This window comes from Ciconia boyciana, chromosome 15 (genome assembly GCF_034638445.1).
Source record: "Ciconia boyciana chromosome 15, ASM3463844v1, whole genome shotgun sequence".
Taxonomy (NCBI): Eukaryota; Metazoa; Chordata; class Aves; order Ciconiiformes; family Ciconiidae; genus Ciconia; species Ciconia boyciana.
In genome coordinates, this window is record NC_132948.1 from 8,581,392 (window position 1) to 8,602,399 (window position 21,008).

Genomic DNA, 21,008 nt, shown 5'->3' on the forward strand with positions numbered 1-21,008 from the left:
CCCTGCTTCTAGACCTTCTGCTGAGACCTGTTGCCCTGTCTGGAGTATTCCTGTACTCCACATCTGTTAGTCTCCTAATCCTACAGAGTCAGTTTCCAGTGGTGGCTGTTTATATTCCTGCCCTTCACTGTAGCTGTCAGTTATGCCTTTGTCTTTCCCAAGGAAGATTTAGTCTTTAACCTGAGTAAATCCATTGTCAGGTTCCTGGCAGGTCACCGGTGGAGCGTGGGCTCTTGAATTCCTGGCTCTGTGCTGCTCTCTTGCATAATGCTTGGGAGTGCTCTGTATGTATAAGCTAGACATCCTGAACAGTCCAGGATTCATCAGGGAAGGTCACTTCTTCTGCAGTGTGCCTGTGTGCAAGTGCTTTGCTCTATACAGATGTGAGCTAGATATTCCCTGTGAGGATTTATTCTTCCACCTCTCCCTCAGAAAGCAGCTATAATGCTGGGGTGGGTGTTGTGTTTTAAGGGCAGCAATGTGGCTGATGAATGCCATCTGCATGTTTAAATGCATGGGACCGTCTTCAGAGGTGTGTTACCTGAGGAAGGAAGCTTCAGTGCCAGTGACCTGTGCTGTCAGTGTTTGGTGCCTCTCTCTGATCATGCCTGTCTGTGTTTTGTCTCTGTCACCAGGTGAAGATATGGCTGTGTGGCAGTGCCTAACTCTCTTAGAAGAAGGGTTATCTCATAGTCCTTCTAATGCTCAGTTTAAATTGCTGCTCATTCGAATCTACTGCAGGCTTGGTGCATTTGAACCTGTTGCAGAGCTCTATTCCAGCCTTGATGCAAAACACATACAGCACGACACCATCGGGTGGGTAGTATATACTGAGAATAATTGGTGATGGTGACCCTCCAGTAACCAGTCCTGAGGTCTTCAGTTTCCTTTGCTACTGAAAGTTAGCAGATTATCAGGTTTTCATACGATGTTGTATAAAAGTGTTTTGGAATCACAAGACACATCTACTGAAGTATACGTCCCTTCTCATGGAGTATTTTTCCTGTGTGATTTTGATCAGTTTTGGTTTTTGGAGTATTAACTAAAGGGAATCTGAAAAAAATTTGTGAAATGTGTATCTTGATGCCAGTCATAGCTTGGGGTTCTGGCTTGTGTCATTGCTCAGCAAAGCTTGGGAGCACTAGTTAAAACAAACATACCAAATGGCCATGCCTTCGTTAGTGTGTTTGTGGATATATAATTAAGTAAAGCTCTTGCACACTTAACAAGGTAGATGGAGGAACTCCAAGTCCCCACGTACTGTTTTTTAAAAAATTAAGAATACCTTCTATTACTGTTAAAAGCTTAGATTTTAATATGAATGTTGTGATTGCTGTCTGTTAAATCCCCAGACTTTTCATTAAAGCTGGACTGTGCTGCAGTTTGCTGTTCAGAGCTGTGTTTGAAATTCAGGTTTCCCCAGGGTTGTGTGCTGATATTTGACTTGTGCTGTGTTGTGTTGCAGATATCTTCTGACGCGCTATGCAGAGTCACTGGGCCATTACACTGCTGCATCCCAATCCTGCAATTTTGCACTCAGGTTTTTCCACTCCAACCAGAAAGATGTAAGTTGAAAGAAATCTCTGTCGTGTAACAGAGCAGTTATGTCAAGATGCCTTGCAGAAGTCTGTGCCCTATGTAAGGGCTTACAGAAATGTAGTGGTTGATAACAAAGAGGAGTAATACATGCAACTTTGTGTTTATAGTAAAGGCTGCTCAACCTGTGTTTCTCATTACAAGAATTTGTAGCTTACTGTTATATGGAGTTTTGCTTTAGCTTTCTATTTACAAAAGCCAGTTTTAATACTCCTCAAAACCAAGTATGATTACTTTTAAATGAATGGATTTTAATTCTACGCAAAAATTTAATTGACATGTCATGTGGCCAATAAGTCCTGGTGTCATATAACTTCTAGCATTTTGGAAAGTCATACAGCAGCTAGGGATGGTGGGTCAAGATGATGATGGCGTACTCATGAATCCTTCATATGACAATCACTGAAGCAGTGTGTTTTAGTGACGGCTGTCCTGAGCACACAGGGGTGGTGGGGAATGCACATCACTTTAAAAGGTAGGGAAAGTGCAAGGAACAAGGTGGGAGGATTTCAGAGGGGAAAAACTGAGTCTTGAAGTCTCAGCTTCACTGAAGGCAGAGCCCATGACTCACTGGGCAGAGCCCATGACTCACTGCATTATTTTGAAGTGGATCAAATTGGAAAAACCTGGTCTTGTGCTAATGGGAACTACCTGCTTTATTCGGTCCAGCCCAAAAAGTGGTGTGAATTAAAAGAAAGTTGTCTTGAATGAGAATCTTGGGACTGGAATGGAGGAGATGGAGGGGGGAGCGTAGCTGAAATCCTCCAAAGAGATCAGGTGCTTCCTAAAATGCATGCCATGCCCTAGGCATCTAGCATGCTTGTAGCTTGCTGATTAGTAAGTGTACTTGTCAATAATCTTACTTGGAAAGTACACTCTGATGTGCATTCTGATACATTCATAGGGAAAATATCAATCCCATTTCAGAATTCCCATGGAATCCATGAAAAATGGGTTAGGTAGGAGAACAGTGCAACAACACATTCTTGAAGTCTTGGTGGAAATATATTGGGCAAATAAGAACAGAAATAGTCTGGAATCTTGGCAGGGAAGTATATGCATGTCAGTCCATCTCCCTAAAACTCGCAAGGCAGTCCCATTCTGAGGAGTGGGAATATATCCTGTATTTTACAGTTTGATCACTGTTGAGAGGTAGGTGAAGAAAATTATTTTTACTTTACTTCGTAAGAAACAAAGATGCAATCCAGTTGTAACTCTTCCAGTCAGCCACTGGCTAAGTCGGCTCCAAAGGCTGTGTAGTCATACAACTTGCTTTCCCACCATCCCAGAAACAGATAAAAACACAAGACTTATCTGTACTGAATAGTAAAGATGCTCACACAATAATCCCTCAGAAGAGTACCCTTGCTCTGTTGGCAGCCCAGGTTATTCCTGTGTACAAGATACCAGTTGCCATTTACCTGTGCCTGGAAGGTAGATGCTGAGTTACTGTGACCTATGTCTGACACAGGAATTTCACCGTAGGGCGTGGGATGCACAGAGGAGCGTGTAGATTGTATGATGGGAGCTTGCTCTCATCTGCTTCCCTCATTTGCTTATTGTTTAAGCACTGATTCTACTTGCTAAGAGTCTTTGGGTTCCTGGGTGCAATGTTTTGTGCTGGAGTGAAGCCCTGGATCCAGACAACTTTCTCTTACGTGTCTGTTGTTGGTAGAGGCGGCTTTTTTCCTCTCTCTCTCTCTTTTTTTTTTTTTTTGGGGGGGGGAGGTGGGGAGGGGATGAGGAGTAACATCTTCAGTGTTGTTTAAAAGTCACTCAGTGGATGTTAATGAAAAGCATACCTGGAACCAACTGTCTGAATAAAATGCATGGCTGCTGGGTGCCAGGTGAAAAAGTGAACCGAAAACACTATTGAATGTCACTTGTCTGCTTGGGAACACTGCATTTTAAAGCATCAAGAAATCATCTTTCCCTGGAAAAAAATCTGAAGTAACTTCAGGTGTGGTTACCTTGGAAGAAGGTTATTCTCTTTGGCATGAATGATAAAGGTGCTTGCAGCAGAGAAGAGCTGATTGTCTCCAGTAGCTCAGCATCTGTACGCAGATGAAGACAGCCACGTTCCAAGTGCTGTTTCCACGAAAATGCTACTCAGCTCGTGTTGCAGAAATCCTGAAAAGGCAGTGCCTGAGTGGTTCAACCTGCCTCACTACCACACCTTAGAAGGTTGAAATTGCAAGACGGGTGAAAGCGATACAATCAGCATTATATAATCCTTCATGTTACAAGATAAGGATGTGACTCTGAAACCCACTTGCATCATGTCTCGTCTTGGGGACAGAGTATTGCAACCAAAGGACCATGAGCCATTGTTGATCTCAGCAGCCAAGTCTCTCGTGCTCTGGACACTTCCAGTGGTTATCACCTTAAGATCCTTTTAGTTGGGAAATGCCTCAAAAGCTGTACTAATTTGCAAATAGCAAGTGTCCTTTAAACCAACCATAAGGTGCAAATTGCAGGAGGTGAAGGCTCAATTCAGGGTACTGTTCACCTAAGATGATGTCATGACAAGAGTGGAGATGATTCCTTACCATAAGACGTGTCCCGATTATCACAAGGTCAGAATCTGCTACCAGTTTCTGTGCTGCTGTGGTTCTGCTGGGGTTGCCCCTTCATACTCAGGGTCCTGATATCAGCTTCCCATTTGAGTCCTATAACAGCATCTAACTGCAATGTTAAAGGAGGACTATCCTTTAAAAGTTACCTTTTTATGTGATTTCAGATACTGCCTGCTCCTCTCTAGGTTGATGTTTAAGATGGCTGGAATGTCTGCTACAGCATAGAGAACGTGTCCTGCAGCATGCTGTGTGTGGGACTCTGCCTAGAACAGGAAGTGTGGGATATAAATGAAGTGGTCTGGCATAAAAATATAGCTACTGATTCAAACTGTTTGCTTTGGATAAATGTTTTCCTTCTGACTTGCTGAACTTGCAGCCTGAAGTGAATCCTGTTTAAGAGTGGGTCCCATGAGTGACAGCCATCTAGGATGCTGTGCAGTCCTGACGTAATATTTCTGCTCTGGGAGAGGATGCCAAGGACAGGGAGGAGAATAGAAGGCAGTGTTGCTATATTTGGCGGAAACTAAAATGGCAACTTTACCCTTATCTAAAGATAGTCCTCCTTTAAATATGCAGAATCACAAGTAATCTCTCTAATTTTCTTGTGTCCGTCCGTCTTTAATTTCTCCAGATACTGCAGGCAAACAGAACACCAACGTATCCTATGGGGATTTAAAAACCACGTCGATGCAGTTGAATTAGCACCCATAGCGCAATCCCGCAGCCTGACAATGAACTCTGCAAGGCTGTTTATCAGAGGGTATGTTGTTGAATATTTGGCATATTTTTTTCATACAGTGCAAATAACCAAATTTCTTAGGAAAAAAAGACAGAGCTACCTAGAGGACATTTCTTATTTTAAAGGGGAAAAAAAAAAGGTAGCTTTCATCTGTTCGTACTAGGTTCTAGTCTCTCAGAGCCTTCCTGACGGGTTGAGTCTGTTAGTACCATATGAAGTTCAGTTACCCAGGGGCCTTTTTGGGGCCTCTCATCTTCAGTGCATTTCGTAATCTTGTTGAGAAGAAAATACTTGATTTGCCAGAATTTCTCACTTGTGGGGTAATTCTGATGTAAAAAATACAGCCATCTGTCTTGACTGGGAGCATAAATTGTTCACTCTGTCTCTACCGTTAGAAATTTTCATTAAAATACAGTGCTTGTTTGGGGCTCCTTCATCATATAAATCTCCTTCTGGAGATTGCTTGGACTGATGTGAAATATTAGCGTTGTGTCTTGTATTGCTGCATTTCATCAGAGGGGAAGCAAACTATCCCATGGACCCTGACAGTTTCCTTTGGTGTTTAGATTGTATTGTAATGTGTATATACTGCGTGATACTATCTTGTGATGCTGTATTCAAAAATCTAATAAAGAGAAATAAAAAAATGTGTGAGTAATTTTTTTAATCTATGTAATATGTGATTTTAATCTATGTAATATGAAGATAGGTAATATGTGATGCACATCCAAGTCAGTTCCAGAAAATCTGGGATATATTTATTTTGCCTGAACGTACTTCTCACAGTGAAACAATGATTTGAAAAATGCATCTCAAAAAAAAAAAAAAAAAAAAAAAAAAACCAACCAAACAACAAACCTTCCAAAATAATTTCTCCCCTCCTTTATGTATTTTTCAGTGTCAGTGGTGACAGCAACGTGATGTTTCTTAGTGTTGGTTTGGTTAATAAGTCACACTGCTGCCTGGTGAAGCATCCGGGCATCCTCAAATTAAAGTAGCAAAACTGCTGGGGTGACTTGGACAAGCAAAAGTGCAAGCTTCTGCCAGGGACTGAGTATCTGCCAGATTCTGTACCTCTGGGTTAATGAAAACCGCAGAAATGCAATTTCTTGTCAGTGACCTTGTTAAACTCTGGTTGTTCTAATTTATGGAAGTAACTAATACAGGGATGGTGTGTGTTTTCTTCCAGACCTCAGAATATATCATTCAAGCCTACAAGTATGGTGCATTTGAGAAGATCCCAGAATTCATTGCATTTAGAAATAGGCTGAACTCTTCCCTTCACTTTGCGCAAGTTCGCACAGAACGGATGTTGTTAGACCTCTTACTTGAAGCAAATATGTAAGTATGGCAGTGATAAGTGCAGCACCTTGCACGTGAAAAAATTGGAGATTTGTGCATAGGCAGAACACTGGTCAAGTGAGACTTTAGTGAGTTGCACTTGCAGCTCTTTGGCAAAAACCTGTGAGCTGCTTCTCTCTGCTTCTGCTTTGCTCTCCCCTTCAGCATCCTTGTTGGTACCACATATGCATAACATTTCTGGCGTCAGAAGAGTTGAACAGTGGAGAGAACGTGGCTTGTTAGTGAGTGTTTTCTGTTTCCAGTGATCAAATATTTGATTTAATGTTGCTTATTCTTACGTACAGATCAACCAGTTTAGAAGAAAGTATAAAGTCCATGAGTCTGAGCCCAGAGGAGGATGACATTCCGTGGAAAGATTTGCGTGACAACAGAGACCTGACAGTCTTGTTTAACTGGGATCCAAAAGACAGGTGAGTAGAAGTAGCCTCAACTGTAGAGTCACACCTTTTCCTTACAGCACACATGGCGAAGAAAATCCTTTCAGGGCAACTGCCGTATTTAAATGTTCTCTAGGCTGGCTAACTGCAAACTTAACAAGCATCATTCATCACTTCTAGCAGTGCTGCCTTTTTACATATTAATACAGTTTTCTGAATTTCTGACCGCTCCTTCCCCTTCATACAGTATTCGGTAACTTTGGGTAGGCTTTTGTACCTGAGTGAAGCTCGCTACTTTGCAAAATTGAAGCATTTGCCTGAAAATATTTGGTGCCTTTCTCTAGGGACATTTCTGAAGAACATAGGAAACTCTCACTGGAGGAAGAAACCATGTGGTTGCGAATCCGGTCTTTAACTTTAAGGCTAGTAAGCGGACTCCCAACTCTTAGTCACACTATTCAACCAAAGAACTCTGAAAATACTGCAGAGAACGGCGTCTCATCCAAGATTGATACAATTCGATCCCTGCTTCAGCAGCTGGAAGCGGCAGTGGATTCAGGGAAGAAGTTTCTAGAACAAAAAATTCAGGTACCCATTAAGGAAAAAGCTATCCCCAGATATTAAATGAACGTGAATGCAAGCAGAGAAACTGAATGCATCTTGTAACGTCCAGCAGGCTGCAGAATGCACTTAACTGGCCCTGAGTTTGTAGTGTATGAATCTGACTGAGAGATGTGCCAGAGACAAACACTGTGTTCTGGATAAGGAAAAGCTGCAACACCTTTATCTTTTTCTTTGCTTCTTGCCTAGTATCCTGTCCTTGGCCCTCCTCCTACCCGAATGGCTGGCTTCTTCAGTAATGGCAGCTGTCAATGCCAGACTAGCTTGTTTTATCTTGTTAGTGATATTTATGAACTAGATACCAATGGCTTAGGTAAGTGTTTGAGGGGCAGGGGTTTCACCAGATTGTCATGATGTGTGGTGGGAGGGAGTGAGATGCGTCTCCATTTAGTTTGAAAACTACTGGGCGTTGGCTGATGTGGACCCAAACTGTTACTTGTGTGTTAATTTTTTGAATGACACTAAGTTATATGGGAGACAGCGCCTTAATTTAATGTTTTATGTGGGTCTTCATTTTTGTACAGAGTACATTGATGTAATACTGGATTCTCTTTGAAAGCAGTTGTATTTGCTTTTGACTGTTAGCACTAAATGACATTTAAATGCCTCTTAGCTTTCTGGAAGCAGAAAATACACAAACTTGTAGTTTATAACTACTTTTTTTTCTTTCAGAAGATTCAGCAGAAATCCAGGAGAGGATAGGGAATAGTTTCAAGTCTTTAGTAGAACGACTAACAGGTAAATGGTAACTCAAGAATAAACACTGGTAGCTAAGGTAGTGCTTCATGGTGCTCTGAGGATGTGCTGCTAAGTGTGCTGCAATTATGAGGAAGTGTGTGAATGTATCTGTAGACCCCTTTGAAAGATACTTGAGAACAAGGCTGAGATTCCCCTTGGCTTGTCTGATCATGAAGCTGTTGCATACCACAGAATGTCGTTATGTCCTATCATTTCGCTAGCTTGCAGCCTAGTCTTAGCAACTGTTGTCTCCCTGGTGCTTGGCCCAGGTGTGCTAATAAATGGAGTGGTGATACTGTTTGTAACAAAATACTGTTCAGAGGAAACTTCAGAGCTGGATCTTCTTGAGAGGCTTTGGCCAAATTTATCATCAGTTGCTTAATGGTCGGTCCTCTGACAGCTTTGCACACTGCACTGAGATTACAGAAAATACTCATTTAGGTTGATCTACATGTCCTGAATAAGGCTTTTCTTTTTTCTTTTCAGACTTGTTCAATAAATGTAAAGGTGATTTGATTGAAGTCAGAGATGGCACCTTGAAAACTCATCCAAACCTGTTAGAAAACCTAGTCTTCTTTGTTGAGGTATTTTTTTTCTTTGGAAACTAGAAATTTTTGAGTACTTTAGGGTAGAAATGTTGGGACTAAAACACAGTGAAAGTTCTATCTCAGTCACTCGTGAAAGCAGAGTTTTTTGTTGCATATTCTAACTACTCTAGTCTTATCAGTAGGAACACTAGGATGAGTTTAGAAGTCTCCTGTAAATGCAACTTGTAACATACTTGTACCTTTTTTCCAGACGATCTCTATTGCCCTGTGGGTTTCAAGTTACTGTGATGGTGTCCTCCGACCTTTTAAATCCAACCTGCAAAAAAAGAAGAAGAAAAAAAAAGAAAGCAGTGTAGCTATGGTAGACAATATTCTTTTCTTCCCCCACCCCCAATCCAACAGCATACTTAACTGAAAGAACAATCAGGATAGATGACATGTTAATAAACTGTTTTTCATAAACTTTGCCTTGTAAAGGCTGATGTAGGTTAGAGATTACTCAGTACTAATTTTTAAAACTCCTTTTCTATTTAAAATCAAATAGTGATGTGCTACATCTCTGATATCACGTGACAGCTTTTTAATAGGAAACACAGTTTAGAGTATCACAGGCCTTTCTGCCTTGAATGTGCTACAATAAACTAGTTAGCCGGTAGTATTTATCTGGGTAGGGAGATTATAGCTTAGCACTGGGGGGAATAGAATGATAAACATTACGGAGTGAGGTGTCATATAAAATAGTCATTTGAATAGGCATTAATATGTTTATAAATGTATTTGTTTTTACAGCCACCTATATTTACACATTTTGTGGATTATGTTACTGAACTACAGACATTAACTTCCAATGTAATAGATCACATCAAAGGGCTTGAAATAATTCTGACTGCACTAAAACTTGAAGAGCTGTCCCTCAAGGACACTCTGCTTTTACAGGTAAGAACCTGCGTTATTATTGGTGTGCTCTCTACATTTGTGTGTGACTGATAACAACCTGTATGTTGTTATGGGATGTATGTGCCTATGGGATAACTTTGTTGAAAGCTTCTTTTCCCCGAAATGTTTTACTGGAAGGAAAAAAAAGGAAAACAAACTAAAACCCCCCCACCTGTTATGATTAACTTAATTGCTCTTAACCAGAGGTTAGGGACTAGACTGCTAGAAAGCTTAGTTTTAGAGTGGTGAGTTAGGTTTTTTTGTAGTGACAGTGACTTTGCCTCATCTGATCTGCTCTAGCTCACTGCACAAAGTAATCAAAAAATGAGATCTAAACACAGGAATTTGAAAATACTTTCATTTCGTGTGGTATGTTAGTGAAGAAAAACTGAAGGTTTTAACATTATTTTGCTGTCTGTGATACGACTTACTATATATATGTATTTTAGCATGCCATAATGGACCCAAAATACTTATTCCAGGAAACATTTGAGATTCACCTACTGCTGATTAGTCACTCTCTTGGAAACAATTACTTGATCTTTAAAGAAAAACAAGTGGCAACTCCCCCCCCCACTATATAGGAAGAACCAAAGGCGGGAGTAATAGGCATTACACATGACAAACCTCATGACAAATTTAGACACGTGGAGCATGGGCCTAATGAGGAAGCTTGGCTTTTTAAGCCATGGCAATCAGATAAAAGTTAAACTTTGTGATAGAGAAGTTAATATTACTGGCATAAGGGATCTTCTAACAGTTCAATACAAATTCAATTCAAATATTAATGTATCTGTTTAAAACAGTGGTTGAGATCCTGAAAATGGTGTCAGAGTCCAGCTAAAAAGCCTAGAGGTGACTGTAAGCATAGAATTAGAATTTCCTTTATGGTGCTCTTGAAATGTAGGTGGAGATAAAAGGTGCAACGTAGCAAAGTGGTGGAATAGGCATCATCTTCTGATACCCTGGGGAGGGAGAGGCGCTGGGGGAGCGTCGAGTCATGCTCCTTGTCAAAGAAGGATTGCAGATTCCAGGAGAGGTTTGAGAGGGGAGTTGTCTCCTCACCAATATTGGTTTAGCAGGGTGGGAGAGACTGATTTGAGAAAGTGCAGGCAGAAGCTGTGTTACCCAGGCCCCCCCCAGTTCGATTGGGAATCAGCACTTAAGACAAAAACAGGTCTCCGATATATTTATCTAAAAAGGGAAATCTGGCCTACAGGGCATCGGCATTCATGTTTGTCTAGATGGGAGATCTGAGGAGAGGGGGTAGGATTTAAAAGCTGCACACATGCATTTCAGAATTGCACTTCTGTCCACCTAGGCTGCTGTTAGCCAGCTTGTGTTTTTTTCAGTTAGATTGTCGTCTTTATTTCATAGCATGTTACTTAAAATTTCCCTTTTCTTGTTGCTGTATGAGCCTGATGTAGAAGTATCTCAAATACATATTAAAAAAAAAATACTACAAAAACTGATAGAAACAAGGCAACAATACAGTCTACAATTAGACTGTATTTAATGCAAATTTGAATAAAACCAAAAAAGTACATTTTCTTAATATCATCAAAGAATCTTCACTTTAAAGGGATAAGATGTTTTCAGGTAATTGTTGATCCTTGTAATTTTTCTGCCTCCCTGCTGAGTCAGCAAATCCCTCCATCTTCCCTTTGATGTAAGGCATCAAATTACTACAGAAGGCAGATCTGCAAAACCCAGCTGTTAGATTCACATGGATTTGAGTAGAAGCATCTGTGGGAGTCTGCAGCTTTTCCTGTGTTTGTTCATGATGTTTGCTATTCTGTTTGTTGTTTGACATTGTTGCAGTAAATCCTGACAAACGCAGTCTGTATAGCTTTACTCAGACCTGGAGCTATGTTTGCAGCTCTGTGTGTTTAGAGCTAAGAGGTGCCTTTGAAAAAGTCCTCGTGTTCAGGTACTAGTGAAAATTCTGGTGTGAATGGAATGATACTGGCAATGTGTCAGCTGAACCTGGCCACTGATGTGAGATTTTCCCACATCGGATTGGTTTACTCGGGCTGTGCCTCGCAGGCTTTTCTGCTGTTATCTGTATGAGTGTCTGCAGAAGGCATCCTGATAGCAAGTCACTTCCTGACAGAACGGCAGTTATGGCTGCTGCTTTGGGTACCAGGATTTGCTCTTTCTGCATACAGAAATACAGCATTGTTCGTGATAGGTCAGTGCTAACCTCACTGTACCTGCAGGAGCAATGCCAACAATGTTGCATGATGGTGGTCCTCCTAAAATACCCACCCTTTTAGCATGGGTATTTTAGAAAACTGCACATTAAAGGGAATCTAATCCCTTTGGGAAAGCTAGGCACCAGTGTTGCTGAATTAGTGACATCTGAGTCTGTCCCAGGCACTGTGGCTCACTATGCTTTGGAATTTGGTGTAAGAGTCTATTAGCTGGTTGGCATTCGTTTGCCATTTGACTTCACTTTTCTGTATAAGAAATTCTCTGCTTTAATAAATGCTGACTAAAATAAAATGCTCCACGCACTCTCAATTTCAGCCACAAATATTTTGCACAAGGATGTTTCCAGAAGTTTTGAAGGAATGTTAATGTGTTACCAGCCCTGTCTGGGCAATACCAGTATCTGCAGGAATTACTGCTGCTGAGCAAATGCTGCTTATTCTGTGCTGATGACATTCCCTTTGTAAACTTATACTGTGGTCCTCATTAAATTCTTACCAGTGTTTGAGATGGTAGGGGAAGTTTAACGGGAGGATTTAAACACTTGCTGTGGAGTGAATGATTTCTCTTTTGCATTTTGCAGGAAGAAAAAAAGTTTACAAAGACTGTGCAAGGGAAGGTCCAGAGCAGTTACCATCTCTCAGTTCAGGAAATTGGAGAGCTGCTGAAAAAGAGACTTGATACCATTAAAAAACTAAAGATTTGAGAAATGCATCCTTGACAGACTCCACAGGGGAGTGACACCAGAGTCCCAGACAGAAGCAACATCCAATATACCATCACTTTAATCCAGAACTTCCTCATAATGCATGAAGGACTTAAAAAAAAAAAAAATCATAAAAACAATTTTTTTTAGGTATTACAGATGTATTGAGCTGATTTAAATTATTGTACATAAATGAGAAGCAGGGACCCTTATCGGGGCTTGACCACTTTTTATACATGTTCATAAGCATATTGCAACAGAGAAAATTAACTTTCTTCCCTTTTGATCTCTAGAAACAACTGGAGATGGTCTTTAGAAGCAGCAATAGAAATCCAGTGTAAAGCATATATCTCAAAGGAGTTGTATTTTCATCACCATACAGTGTTTATAATTTTTGTATGGTCCTTGCCTTAGAAATGCAGAAATTGTAGATGCCTGCATTCAGTCGCATCCAATGAAATGAGCCTGTTTTGGAGCTACCTATTTTGTCCGCAAGCCACCTGGTCCTACCGAATTAATTTGGTGCGTTGGTCCAGCAGGGAGAGGTGAGGCTGCGCTGGAGGAACACCCTCTGCATACAGCCTTCCAGCAGAGCCCGGCCCTCTGTCGCAGGGTGGGAGTAAGCCATGCCTGGTGGTGAGGCAGGTTTCTCTAAGGAGAGAACTGCTGGAGAGAAGAGGTGGTGTCAGTGTACACACAGGTCGTCTTCACGTTCAGAAAAATCGCAAACCTGATGAGGAGCAAACTTGGCCGTTAAGCTTTAGAGAGAGAGATGGGAATCGGTGTTTCAGCAAAAAAAGACAAAAACAGAGACCTTGTATATAATAGCTGCAGTGAAGTCTGACACTGCAGTCTGATTTCATGTCAGTTTAATGTAAAACAGCAATCATCATGACTTTCAAAAAGTGTATTTAGGTTACTGAAACTTTAAGACTTAAATATTTTAATAGAAATTAAGTCCTATTGGCTTTGGTTTTAAGTTGGCAGAGGTAACTTTTGCTTCCGCTGTGGTATGAGGCTGAGAATACTTTTTGTAACTGTATGCTTGCTTTTTGCAGTTGATCTTTGATTATTCAAGTACTAGCTCATTAGGCATTCTGTTAGAAAGTACAATCGCATCATCTGCTCCCACTGAATCTGCATTTCTGCTGGGTTTTTTTTTTTTCTCCATTTTAAAGGAGTAATGCAGCCTAAAATTGGTAGGCAAAGTTACATGTACCTGCACTACAAGGGACAGGTCAGACTACAGATTCCTCATCTTCTGATTTAAAGCAGCTAGTATCTGAAGTCTATATTTAAAGTTTTAAGAGAGCTGACAATCCAACCTTTGTCATCTCTTCTGAGTATGTTTTGTTAGTAATGCTAGAATGTTGATGAGAGTATTTTTTTAAAATAAATCCCGTGTGTAAAAAAAAAAAAAAAAAAAAAAAAAATCACATTGCTGCTCTTGCTGGATTTAGTTTTGCTTTGCCCCATCCTGAAAGGGAAACAAGAATGTCTGCAGGTTGTCTAAATTGTAACGGATGTCCTGATGGTTTAATTGCAATGTCTGGTAAGTGCTCTGGGCTGGAGGAATACCAAAATGTGTTAAGTCTGTTTTATAGTAATACTTTTCCTGGGAAAAAAAAAAAAACAACCCACAACTGAATTCTTATATGTTGTATAGAAATACGTTTTTGGAAAGAAGGGTGTGCTCCTTAAATTAAAGCAAGACTGATGACTGAAATGTGTAGGGTAAGTGAAAACAGTCCCATTGCTGAGATGATGCAATTCATAGAGAAGCACTGAGCCAGAAATCTGCACTGCCCCTTTTCATTCAAGGAGGCAAATTGCCGTTGCTGATGTTCCCGTCCTCTCCCTCCCCTGTGGCAGTGCTAACTAGAGAGGGCTTTGCACAAACACCAGCATTTAATGCAAAGTTGACACAGCACCCTCATCCAGAGGGGATAGGCCAGGGGCTGATTTATGCTGGAGTTTCCTTCCACTGCTGCTACAACAGGTTGGATTCAACCAGTCGTATCAATAAGCAATGGTGAAAATGCAAGTGAAGTGTCAGGTTAATATAACCAAGCTTTTAAAATCCTCCCATGTGCCTGAAAGCAGAACTTGCTTTAAAAAAAGGTTTTCTGCATCAGTTCTCTTAAAAGCAGAATTGAAATTGCTGGGGGGGGGGGGGGGGGCATGTGTCATCTGAAGCAAAGTCTGAGAATAGATGGAACCATGACTCGCTTCCTGTCACAGCATTTGGCACGGCACAGGTCCAGCGTTGGCTGGTCACTCGAACCATCCCCATGCCAGCACAGGGAATACTGAGTGCTTCTCAGTGTTAGCTGCTGTCCTGTTTCCAGTTCCAGCCACTGGTGAACGATAAGTTTGTCAAACAAGTACAATTTTTTGATTACTCAGTGTTTTATAAAACCAGGTGCCATCTCTTCACAAGCTGTAGTTTCTCTATAGGAGGAAACAGTGTACAAAAATGACTATGTACTGTTTGGGGGCTTGATTGAGGGAGAGGGAGAATTTCTCTCCCCCTATAAATTGTGTACAGTTAAATATATTATATATTTCTTACGAAAGAGCATTTCCCCTCCAGAATATGTCCCACAGGGACCTGATAAATTCAGGCTATAACCCATTGCTGCTGTTCCCCCTTTTCCACTCTTGGGATTTTTGTTTGTTCTGGATTTTTTTTTGGTGATGAATTGAAAAACATACCTAGAAGAAGCTACCAAGACTACTGTTTACAGACTGAAAAAATACTGCTTTTATACTACTGGGATCATGAGCCACGATCCTTTTACAGATTTCCTCAACTCTTCTCTTTGCTTAAAATCAGTGTCTGATGTAGATAAAGGTCAGAAGTCCTACCCTGCTTTGTCTACATACAGGACAAAATGTACAATGCCTGTTTGTGTTGCCCATCATTTTTGTACTTTTTAACTGTTCAGAAATTGCATTTATATTTTGCAATCATTGATAATCATGACTTTATTTTAACCGCTAGTAATCTTGGAGGAGATTTTTTTTGTTGTATCTGCAGCCTTATTTGAACTTTCTCTTCCTTGATTATTCATTGTTAATTTATGACTGTAGATGATACATATGCCTCAGCCTTCTACGGACTTAAGTGACACAACTGCAACTGATCTGCTTTAAACTGGATGGGTTTATAATTTATATAAAAGTCACTTTCGTTACAAGTCAGTATTGCTGCCTCTTTCATTTTTCTGTCTGGATGGTCTGGAAGTGATTGAAGTGCTTGTCTACACTGTCTAGCTTTGTCAGCCCCTTGGTGAAGCCAGATTATCCTGGTGCAGGGCAAGCAGAAAATCCAAGTTACCTGCAAGGAGGGAGGATGGAAAGAGAGGGGGGGAAAATGCTCATTGCCTTCCAGTGGTGGACTGGGTCCAGAGCGCTGTTTTCGGGGAGGGAGCTTGCATGTGTCTGTTCTTTGACATGATCATCTGTCAATCTACTGTTCAGGCTTTCGGCATTGCTTGCTTGTACTCCATCCTGGCTTTCAGTGATAAGGAAAGTAAGGGCTGGCAATGCATGAGGTATCTCCTCTAGCAGCACAAAAACATGTGCCTGAGAGGGCTGTGGCAATGCTATGGCAGGGGCCACCCTGCCTGGCCTGCTGCTGTACATACCCGCACCGCCAGCTGCTCTCTCCTCTCCCTGCTAACCTCTGCGTGGCCGTAGCGCAGCAGGCTGTCCTGCGAGGCCGGATCCTGCATTCTGCCCTTTCGCCTGACTTCAGCTTCTCCGAGTTTGCTGCTGGAAGCTGCCCGCCTGTATTTATTTTTCTGGCAGCAGTCCCGCCGCGTGCTGCCCCCCGAGGGAAGGGGCTGCCCGTGCGCCCTGCCTGCAGCCTCCCCGGCCCGTTCCACGCGCGGCGGGGAAGCGGGACGGCGTTAGATCAGCGCCCGTGCTCCCAGGATCCCGCCCGCGCCCCCGCCGCGGACTGGGTCCGGCCCCTGCAGCGCTGCCCCGGTCCCCCGGTTGGCCCCGGGGCGGGCGGGGCGGGGCGAGGCGAGCCCCCGGCGGCGGCCGGCTCTCCGTGCGGTCACGTGGCCCCGGCAGCCCCGCTCCCTCCGCGCTCCGCCATGGCTGCGGCGGCCGCCGCCGGCTCCCTGCTCCTCTGCCTGCTCGGCCTGGCGCTGCCCGGCGGCAGCGCGCTGCACACCAAGGGCTCCGTGCCCCTCGACGCCATCACCTTCTACAAGGTACGGCCCACCCGGCGGGCGCTGCCGGCTCCGACAGAGCGCTCGGAGGCGGGGGGGCGGGGGGCGAGCGGCCGCTCCGGGAGCGCGGCGGCCATGTGCACCGTCGCGGCTGCCGTAGCAACAGGCGGACGGCCTCGGAGGGCCGGGGAGGCGGTGCGGGGGCGCCGGGGGTGCGGAGCGGGCTGCGGGCGCGGGGCCGCCCCCCCACCGCCGGCGCCGGCGCGGGGGAGCGCTCGGGGCTCGCAGAATGGCCGAGGCGGCGGGCCCGCCGCGCCACAGCCAATAGGAGAGCGGCAGCCGCGGCGGACAGCCAATCGGCGCGGTCCAAGTGGAGCCGTGCCGCCGGGGGCCGCCAGGGCAGCGCTGCGGACGGGGGCGCGGGGGCTCGGCTCGGCTCGGCTCGGCCCGGCCCGGCCGGCGGCACCGGCGGGGCGAGGTCCGGCTGCCGCCGCGGCTCTTCGGACCTGCGCCGGGCCGGCTCCCCGCGCTCCCGACCTCCGGTCAGGGAGCAGAAGAGCCGCTGTCGGCTGGCTCCTGCTCTGCCCGTGCCGCTGACCCAGGGCAGGACCGCTCAGGGGAGCGAGTCGGGGCCGTGTGCGCTCTCTGCCTGGACCGGTTTCACTTCTTTTTCGTTCATGAAAGGGAAAGCAACAGGCTCCTGCCAGACGGAGGGCTTGCACAGTTTTTTTTCTCCGCTAAAACACTTCAAAATGAAGGTATCTTCCTAGAGCGTGGCAGGATTTGGATTTCAGTAGCAACTAGTGCTGTGGCAGGTGTCGCAGGCCCAGCCTGAGGCAGATGGCGAGACTCCCATCGAAAGGGGATCGTCAGATGGCAGGATTAAAGCGTGCGCTGTAGCAGTATGAGCTGAAGAGACAACAATCAGCTGAGCTGTTGGAAAAGTATCTGCCCTAAACAAACTGCTCAGGCATGAGCAAATACTTCTTGCCACATACCAGCCCCCGGCTTGATTTTTCTGCTGTGACAAACCGTTTTTGGTGTTTTAACACTACGGCACTCTATAACCCTTAGGAGCTTCCAGCTCTTCTGCAGCAAGAAGAATTTGAAGTAATCGGCAGAGTGCTGAAAGAGGGACTGTAAAAGGCCAGCAGAAATATCACAGCTGTAAGACCTGCCATGCTCGCTTCTTACCAGGACAGTAAAGTGATCAGCAGGCCCAGGACTGAAGCCTTGTGTTAACTGTTGCAACCAGCTGTTATGTCATGCCTGAACAGCACTTGCAGTGCACTTTGTAGGTGGGACCTGTGTTGCAATCTGACCCTGTTTGCTAGAAAAAAGATTTTGCAAGGTTTTCTCCTGGAGGGAGAAAAAAAAATCCCAAACCAGGTGACAGATTCCATTTCCAAGCTCATCTGAAAGGGCATCATCCGAGCAGAGCAAAATTCAAAAGCGACGGCACAAGCAGAGAGGAATCAATTAAAACATGAATTCTCTGTGTACTGAACCGGTACAACACCTCCAGCATCTCTGCTCCCACCTCGTGCCTCCTCTCTTAGCTAAGAGCTGCAGTTCTCATGCTGGGACCCTTCGGAATGACATTCAATTTGGCCTCTATCCTCTTAATGTCCCACTGGAAATTGTCTAGCTGACTTCCTTCCAAGATGCTAATCAGATTTACAATAAGCAAATCATGTATAATTAAAGGCATTATCAGATCCCCCAAACCTACCACCTACCATCTTTATCATCTGGCACAGGAATACGTATACCCAAAGCTCAGTCTTTCCTCCACACTGCAGTAAGTCATTTTTGAAAGGCCATAATTATAAAATTTCCATTCTCCCTCTGCATCTACTCACTGCACAGGAAAAGAAGAACAAGCGAAAGCAACCTTAGGTGACTTATAGATCACTCAAGCCTAAAATGCTGAACTTTTGTCTTTGTTTTTGTCTTCTTCTTCTTGTTTTAGGTAATTCCAAAGCATAAGTTTGTCCTTGTGAAGTTCGATACACAATATCCATATGGTGAGAAACAAGATGAGTTTAAAAAGCTGGCAGAGAGCTCAGGCTCCAGTGAAGATCTTCTGGTGGCTGAAGTAGGAATATCAGGTGAGGAACCCTGGACAGATTAGCACAGTATGGGTTGGCATGGAGGAAATAAAATTCACTGCAATTTCTGATGGAAACAGGCTCTGAGGGAATTCTGATAGTGAGAAATGAGATGGGCCCGGCCCTGTCAGACCAAAGCACCTGCTCCGGCTGGTTGCTGAGCTCTGCTGCTGTGCCTCCCGCGGTGAGCGTAGGAGTGCTGCTTACCTCCTTTTGGCTGGTTCATGAAGCAAGTCAGCCCACGCTGCTAAACTGGATGCCACCCTCCTCATTCGTAGCACTTTTTGTCTTTTTGCTTGCTTTCTTTGCTGAGAGAAACCTTTTCGTCCATTTCTAGGAAACAAGCCTTACAAGAATCATGCTTTAGCCACAAGCCTGGTTGTACAAAGCAAATGTGGTATGATTAATTCATTGCAGCAAACGCACCGTTTACTGCTGGTAAAGCACAGAAAGTGGTCGTTGCACTATGGCTGGTGTAACTTGATGTTCTTGTAATTGGCTTTAAGAGAAAAGCAGTGAAGAATGGATCACTGTCACCTTACTCACTCTTGCTTTGTAGGTAGAATTAAGAATTTAAGCTTACAGGAATTGTCTAACTGGGAAGTTTCACCCACGCTGACATCTCTAAACACACATGGATTTAGCTAAGTAGCATAGTTGAAATCTCTTTAAGTTATGTTTTCTGTCCTCAAGAATAAATGCAATTTATGTAAGATGAGAAAACATCTTGTAGCTTGGCACACTGTCAGAACTAAAACGTGTAAGTGTACACTCTGCACATAGATCGGGAAAAAAAAATCCATTTAACTGTAAAATCAAATAAAATCAATGGATAGAGCAAAACAAGGGAAAAAAATGGCTATTAATTTCCCATAAGGAGGACAGGGTTTGTACGTAGAGGTCCCGCCGATGTCCTATGCTATCACAGTCACAGCAAAGCACCATTAGAGTCTTGTATTTTTCTTTGGAAAACCTAATGATGGTTTGCCTTGCAGAAGTGATTTTCTGGGGTGCTTCTGTTTCAGTGTATGGCCTTTCCTTGCAAAGAGGTTATTAGGAAGTGTTGAAACTTTGGAGACAAATATTTATCAGTTTTTGTTGGAGAGAATCCTAATTTATTTTTTTTCTTTTGATTAACGTACTGTGCTTTTCTGTGTTTCGTTTTCTCTTGACAGATTATGGTGATAAACTGAACACTGAGCTGGGAGAAAAGTACAAGCTGGATAAGGAAAAGTTCCCTATTTTTTACTTGTTCCAGGATGGTGACTTTGACAATCCCTTACCTTACAGCGGCCAAATCAAGGCCAGGGCTATTCAGCGCTGGCTGAAGAGTAACGGCATCTATCTGGGGATGCCAGGCTGCCTGAAAGAGTACGACATGCTGGCCAGCAAGTTTGTGAGCACCAGTGAGAAATCAGAACGCCAGTCCCTCCTGAAAAAGGGGCAAGAGAGTTTAGAAAAAACAAAAGAAACCGAGAAGAAGTCAGCTGAGCAATACTTGAAAATTATGAGCAAGATGCTGGAGCAGGGAGAAGAGTTTGCTGCTAATGAAGTTGTCCGAATCACAAAACTGATTGAGAAGAACAAAATGAGTGATGGAAAAAAGGAGGAGCTCCAGAAAAGCCTCAATATCCTTGCTTCTTTCCTGAAGAAGAGTAATGAAAAAGATGAGCTCTAATATGTTGGAGAGCTTTGTACAAGCTGTGAAACACTGTCAAGTCCTAACCAGTTCTCCTTATGCAAGCAAACTTCCCGCTGACTTCAAGAGAGCAGCAGATTTCCTTCTGGTATTCTCAGTTTAGAAGATCAAGAGGAAGACATTCCTTAAAAACACAGTATTCTAAATATTGGAAAAATCACCTTAAAGCAAGACACCAGTATTATGTAATACTATTCAATAACAGTGTGAAAGTAGACCAAAAAAAAAGCACTAGATTGGCCTGAAGCACATTCCTGGTGGTTTTTACAGCTGTTCCCTGGCAAACAAATAACAAAATTCAGTCTCACATTCCATCTTACATGTTGTAAAAGGTACAGATTGGGTGCCCCTCACATCCCCACTTTTCCCTGTTCTTAGTGTCCTTAGGTTTCATGCTGTTTTATCTACCCCTCCTCCTACCTTTTGTTTTCCCAATAGGGTTCCTTCTCCGAGTCTTGTTCTCCTTACCTGTTGTTGAATAAGAGACCCGGAGTTTCCTTTTTCTGCCTTCTCTTTCAGTGGCTCCTGTCTCTGTTTGGCTTGAGTATCAGCCAAATGCTGGCGGGCGCAGTCAAGACAGGTTCTCCACGTATCAGAACTTGCC

The 21,008-nt window shown here is 43.5% G+C and overlaps 2 protein-coding genes across 2 annotated transcripts in view; both read left to right on the forward strand.

Annotated features, from left to right (window-relative positions):
* The window catches only part of NAA25 (N-alpha-acetyltransferase 25, NatB auxiliary subunit), a 33,001-nt gene extending 17,387 nt beyond the window's left edge, over positions 1 to 15,614 (forward strand). The window contains exons 14-24 of the mRNA XM_072880084.1: positions 636 to 816; positions 1,466 to 1,565; positions 6,101 to 6,252; positions 6,558 to 6,683; positions 6,995 to 7,238; positions 7,461 to 7,584; positions 7,944 to 8,009; positions 8,496 to 8,593; positions 8,808 to 8,918; positions 9,347 to 9,493; positions 12,288 to 15,614. Coding sequence (XP_072736185.1) covers positions 636 to 816; positions 1,466 to 1,565; positions 6,101 to 6,252; positions 6,558 to 6,683; positions 6,995 to 7,238; positions 7,461 to 7,584; positions 7,944 to 8,009; positions 8,496 to 8,593; positions 8,808 to 8,918; positions 9,347 to 9,493; positions 12,288 to 12,410 — 1,472 coding nt within the window. The 3' untranslated portion in view covers positions 12,411 to 15,614. The remainder of the gene's footprint in view (positions 1 to 635; positions 817 to 1,465; positions 1,566 to 6,100; positions 6,253 to 6,557; positions 6,684 to 6,994; positions 7,239 to 7,460; positions 7,585 to 7,943; positions 8,010 to 8,495; positions 8,594 to 8,807; positions 8,919 to 9,346; positions 9,494 to 12,287) is intronic.
* An 850-nt stretch (positions 15,615 to 16,464) lies between these two features.
* On the forward strand, positions 16,465 to 20,650 carry ERP29 (endoplasmic reticulum protein 29). The gene is made up of 3 exons (XM_072880331.1): positions 16,465 to 16,636; positions 18,567 to 18,705; positions 19,881 to 20,650. Exons 1-3 carry the CDS (start codon positions 16,517 to 16,519, stop codon positions 20,381 to 20,383), a joined length of 762 nt encoding a protein of 253 aa, XP_072736432.1. The 5' UTR covers positions 16,465 to 16,516; the 3' UTR covers positions 20,384 to 20,650.
* The last annotated feature ends 358 nt before the right edge of the window (positions 20,651 to 21,008 follow it).

Bases quoted from the DNA above. Each gene is read 5' to 3' on its own strand.
- ERP29 (XM_072880331.1), top strand. From the start codon at position 16,517: ATGGCTGCGGCGGCCGCCGCCGGCTCCCTGCTCCTCTGCCTGCTCGGC. The intron at 16,637-18,566 runs GTACGGCCCACC...TTCTTGTTTTAG, and splicing joins ACGCCATCACCTTCTACAAG to GTAATTCCAAAGCATAAGTT. The intron at 18,706-19,880 runs GTGAGGAACCCT...TTCTCTTGACAG, and splicing joins GGCTGAAGTAGGAATATCAG to ATTATGGTGATAAACTGAAC.